This window comes from Ursus maritimus, unplaced genomic scaffold, assembly GCF_017311325.1.
Source record: "Ursus maritimus isolate PB19 unplaced genomic scaffold, ASM1731132v1 scaffold_21, whole genome shotgun sequence".
Taxonomy (NCBI): Eukaryota; Metazoa; Chordata; class Mammalia; order Carnivora; family Ursidae; genus Ursus; species Ursus maritimus.
In genome coordinates this window covers 53235578-53240594 of record NW_024424564.1, presented here as the reverse complement: position 1 = coordinate 53240594, position 5017 = coordinate 53235578, and the positions used below count along the sequence as shown (strand labels likewise).

Below are 5017 nucleotides of genomic sequence, written 5' to 3'. Positions count from 1 at the left end.
GGGGGCGGGGGACGCCCGGGCCCAGGGGTCCACGCACACCGAGCTCCGCCCCGTCCTGCGCAGGTCCTGGAGGAGCGCATGAAGCTGGAGTGCAAATGCCACGGCGTGTCGGGCTCGTGCACCACCAAGACGTGCTGGACCACGCTGCCCAAGTTCCGCGAGGTGGGCCACATGCTCAAGGAGAAGTACAACGCGGCGGTGCAGGTGGAGGTGGTGCGGGCCAGCCGCCTGCGGCAACCCACCTTCCTGCGCATCAAGCAGCTGCGCAGCTACCAGAAGCCCATGGAGACGGACCTGGTGTACATCGAGAAGTCGCCCAACTACTGCGAGGAGGACGCGGCCACTGGCAGCGTGGGCACGCAGGGCCGCCTTTGCAACCGCACGTCGCCGGGCGCGGATGGCTGCGACACCATGTGCTGCGGCCGCGGCTACAACACGCACCAGTACACCAAGGTGTGGCAGTGCAACTGCAAGTTCCACTGGTGCTGCTTCGTCAAGTGTAACACCTGCAGCGAGCGCACTGAGGTCTTCACCTGCAAGTGAGCGCTGCGCCCCGCCGCCGGCGAGCCCATGCACGCGCACACCGCTCTGCGTGCCCCCGCGCCGCCCCGCTCGCTCGTCCCTTCCTGTGGCAGAGCCGTGCCCCAGACCCGGCCGAGAGGGCGAGGCCCACGGCCCTGGTGTCCCTCTGGGGCCCAGGGAGTTCCTGTGCTTTTCTCTGGGGAAGCAGAGTGACCAGACTCCTAGCATCCCCTCCCCCACCTGGTGGCATGGACGTGGACCTGCCATGCCGGCGGCGGACGCCACGCGGGACCCCACGCGGAACCCCACGCGGGACGCTCCCCTGGCCGCATCAGCCGCTGGGGCCTCTGGGTGGCCTGGGCACATGTTGACCAAGTTTATTTATGTGTTCTTAGTATCAGAAAAGAGTTCTTAGCACTAAGGCATAGCCAGTCCTAACTGTGTACCCCGTGTTAGCGCATCCCCTGTGGCCCTCTGCTTCCTCTGCCCGACTCTGGACTGGAGGGGGCGTCCCTGCCCCGAGAGGGCCTCTGAGGAGAGCCATGGACAGGGACCCTTCTATTTGAAAATCAGATCACACAAATCAAAATGTCACCCACGTCAGGCTCCAGGAGTGCTGTGTCCCCTCCCTAATGCTGTCACCCCCCAGCACTCCCCCCCACCAAGCCTGGCACCCTCAGTTTACAGAGCCCACTCCCACCCCGGAGCCAACCAGAACCCTCGGACAGCTCTGTGCTGGCAGTGGGCTGGGGGGTAGGGGCGGCTGAGGGCTGTCTGCCGTCTTTGACAGATGCAGACACCGAGGCCCAGAAGGGCTCGAGAATGAGCCAGACACCTGAAATTATGCGTGGAGACTCCTGTCTTGGCTTGGGACTCCTGACCGCCAGGCCAGGGCTCCTGACCCTGGGCGACGTGCTCTGGGGACTCCCATGATGGCATGAGACTGCCCCCGTGTTTTGAGAAATCCGGCTGTGCCCTCCTGCCCTGCCACCAGCCACACGGGGAAGTGCACCCCCAGAGGCACTTGCTGAGGTCTCTCTAGTGGCCCCATATCCAGTCTCACCGTTGGGCCCTGACTCCAGTGCTGACACAGCTAGGATCCAGGGTGTCACTCGGCCAGGGAGTGTCTGTCCCAGCAGGTGTCTGCCCTCCAGACCCCTCCCCCAGGGTCCCCACATGCACACCCTCCCCTGAAGTTCAACTCACTCTGAAACTTGAGACCCCGCTCCGTTCTCAACCGTGTGCGGGGTGGGGAGAGGCCAGAACCCTGGGACGTGGGGCTGAAGTGTCCTCTGCAAACACTCCCACCCTCAGGCTCCCCGGGGACAGTGTGCAGCTGACTTCCGGTACGCTGCCCTCCACGGCTCGTGTGCCCACCCCCCTGCCCCAATTCTAGGGTATTTTCTTGCAGAAACCTGTGGAAATGTGTCCTCAGGCAGCTGACAAGCCAAGCGAACTAGACATTAGGCTGGGGTGAGTGACACTGGGCCCTGGCCCTGGCACCTACCCTGTGTGCCCCCGATGATGCCAGGACACTCCATCAGCTGCTGTTCTGGGCACCTCCAGGCCACGGTGAATGCCCCCCCCGCCCCTGCCCCCTGCCTCTCCTCCCCCTTCCCCTTACCCCTCCGGGTCCCAGGACACTCCTCTGAGTCCACAGGCCCGGAGCCCTCTGCCAAGGAACCTAGTTAACTTATATTGTTATATAGCGTTGAAATGTCTATCTTGTCTTTTAAATTATTGTGACCTACACTGGGTACTGGAGGGAGGGGACAGCCTCGTGCCGTCCCCCGAGCCAGGCTCCTCCTTCTGCTTGAAACGGACTCTTGGGGCCCCCGATGCCATCGAGTCATGCGCACTGTCCGGGTGCCTCCGCCGAGACCCTCCTCAGTCTGTGAGCGGCAGCCCTTCCCTTGGGTGAAAGGGGGCCAGTGGGGCCCGGGTGGTGCGGGGGCGGGCGGGGCACTGCGTGTCCCTGTGGCGCTCCCAGGTGAGGAGAGCAGGTGGGTTTTGGGTGGGCTGCGTCCCGCCTTCCCTGGAGGGGGGCGCCAGGCTCCAATAAAGCTGGAATCAGAAGTGAATGTGTGTGGAGCCCATGCGACGCCCTTGCAGCTCTTTCCCTCTGGGGGTGGGGACGCACGTGCTGGCCGCAGAGGACCCTGAGCCTCCAGCCCCCCCAGCCCTCAGGCGCCCCGCCTTTCTGGCTTCCTTACCCCTCTCCGCAGGCTGGGCAGGCGCTGTGCCCATGGACCTCTGTCCTCACACCTTGCCCAGATCCCAAGGGCAGCCTTGAGTCATACAAGCCTCCAGGCAACTTCGGGGCCACCGCACCCAGCAAGGGCCACTGCTGGTGGCTAGACACAGACCCCAGGCCTCTCTGGACAGCCTGGACTCAGGGTATGGGGACAGGAGGCCCTGGTTCCATCTGTCTCCCTCTGTGTCTCCCTTCTGCTTCGGACCCCGACTGGTCTCGGGATCCCTATGGATCTGTCAGTTGTGTCTGGTGGGTTTTTGCTCGGGTGCCCCCCTTGGGGTGCTCCTAGGCCCTTCCGGGCGTGGGAAGACAGCCCAAGGCCCCTGGGAGCTAGGCTGCCCCTGGCTGGCCACCAGGCCTTGCTGCTTCTCGCAGAGGCCTGGGTGCCGCCAGGCCTCGGCACTTGTGGTAACCGTGTGAGCACAGGGGGATGAATGGCATTCCTGCCGAGGGCTGGAAGGCATGCGGTGGGGCCGGTTTGGCCACTGCCCGCTGTCCCGGCAGCCTGGCATCGGGCGGAACCACTGATCAAACAAGGCCCCGTCCACACTGTGCCCGCCGGGGCACCCACGGAGCCTGGCCCCAGATCCAGATCCCAGTGGAGGGGCCACCCGGTGGGCTTCTGGAGGAAGACGTGTCTCTGGAGGGTGTGGAGATGGGGAGACGGAGGCAAAAACTCTGGACGTGGAGCCCAAGCCCATCCCTTCCTACACCTAGCCATGGACAGCCTGGAGGGTGGCCCTACCCGATATATGGCCTCAGTTTCCCCATCTGAGAGCAGGAGGTGGCCCAGGCCAGCCCTCGGTGGTTAGTGGGGCCCGTGGAGCCGGGCCTGGGCTGGGCAGTCTGGCAGGAGGCCCCGGTTTCCTGTGAGACAGTAAGCAAATGAGTGGTGGCGGCTGCAGCAGCCCGCCGGGGTCCGGCTACTCCCACAGGGCCAGGAATGAGGAAAGAGCTTCGAGAATGCCATGGCCCTGGTGCCCAGACTGTACTTACTTCTTGGCCATGGTTCAACCCCAGCCCCAGCCTCCCAGGGCCGCCCGGCACATCCTCTGAGGGGCCCTGCCCGAGGAGTCGCGCTCACACGGCCCAGCCTGCCCGGGGGCCCACCTGACCCCCAGAGCCAGGCTCCGCCTCAGAGGCTAAGATTTCAGGGCATCCCCAGGCAGCCTCCACCCCCCACGGTGGCTCGTTCCCATCCAAGCGGCGCCCCTGCCCCCTCGGCTCCAGTCGCCCTGCTCACAGCTGGCCCCGGGTGTGCGGGCACCTTCCTGCCTCTCCACATGGGCCAGGGGTGCTCCTTCTCCAGACTTGCCTTCCCGCTGTGCTCCAAGACACAGTTGCCAGCAGGTGCCGGATGTGGGCCGACCACGAGGCATCATTCACTTGCTCATTCACTCGTTCCGCGGTGCTGGAGGCCGGGCCCTGCGTTGGGCCCTGGGAACAGTCGTGGCTCATGCCTGGCCTTGACCTCCAGGGGCTCTGGCTCTTCACGCGGCTCTCCTGCTCCCAGCAGCAGCCTGTTCTCAGGTGCAGCTGCTGCCTGGCACAGCCTGAGAAACAGCAAAGGCTTTGGGGAGGGTGTTTCCACAGCTCTGGGCCTCAGTTTTCCTCTCTAGAATGGATAGAGGGGAGCAAGTGGTGCCTGGCCAGGCCCGGCTCCCTCTTTCTCTTTGTGGAGGGTGCCCGTGCCTACACTTTGCTCATGAGCTGGGCTTTAGCACCAGGACCCCCCTCCCCCCCGCCCAGGGCTGCCTAGGCTGTCCACCCAGATGCTTCAGTGGTGGGGGCTCGCAGGGTCCTGTGGCCCTGGTAGGCAGAGCTCGGCTCCTTGGTGTGGTCTTCAGAGCCCATCTCCTACAGCCCATCTGCACCCTGCCTCCACACAGAGCCCCCCGCCCTGCAGGCAGGCCAGCCCTCCCCAGAGCTCCCCGTGGGGAGCCTGCCCCTGCCCCGCCTCCACCCAGCTGAGCCCTTGGGCCCACACCCCTCCTTTGCATCATGCCCGCCTTCCCAGCAAGCTTGCTGGAGGCTGGGTCCCTGCTCTCTCCTTCACCTTCCACCCCAATTTGACCCCTGATGGAGAGGGGTGTCGCTGCCGTGACTGTCCCTGCATCCAGCAGGCCTAGGGGCCTCGGAAGCGAGAAGCTCTATGGAACCTTGAACACCCCCACCATGCCGGACACGGGGTCCGGTTCACAGGGACCCACGACCTTCACAACACCCCTTTCCTGCACGGGT

The 5017-nt window shown here is 64.9% G+C and overlaps 1 protein-coding gene across 1 annotated transcript in view; it reads left to right on the top strand.

The window, feature by feature from the left end:
- The window catches only part of LOC121104373 (protein Wnt-7b), a 1626-nt gene extending 1083 nt beyond the window's left edge, over positions 1–543 (top strand). Inside the window, exon 2 of the mRNA XM_040637095.1 lies at positions 64–543. Within this exon, the coding sequence (XP_040493029.1) occupies positions 64–543 (480 nt within the window). The remainder of the gene's footprint in view (positions 1–63) is intronic.
- Positions 544–5017: the final 4474 nt, after the last annotated feature.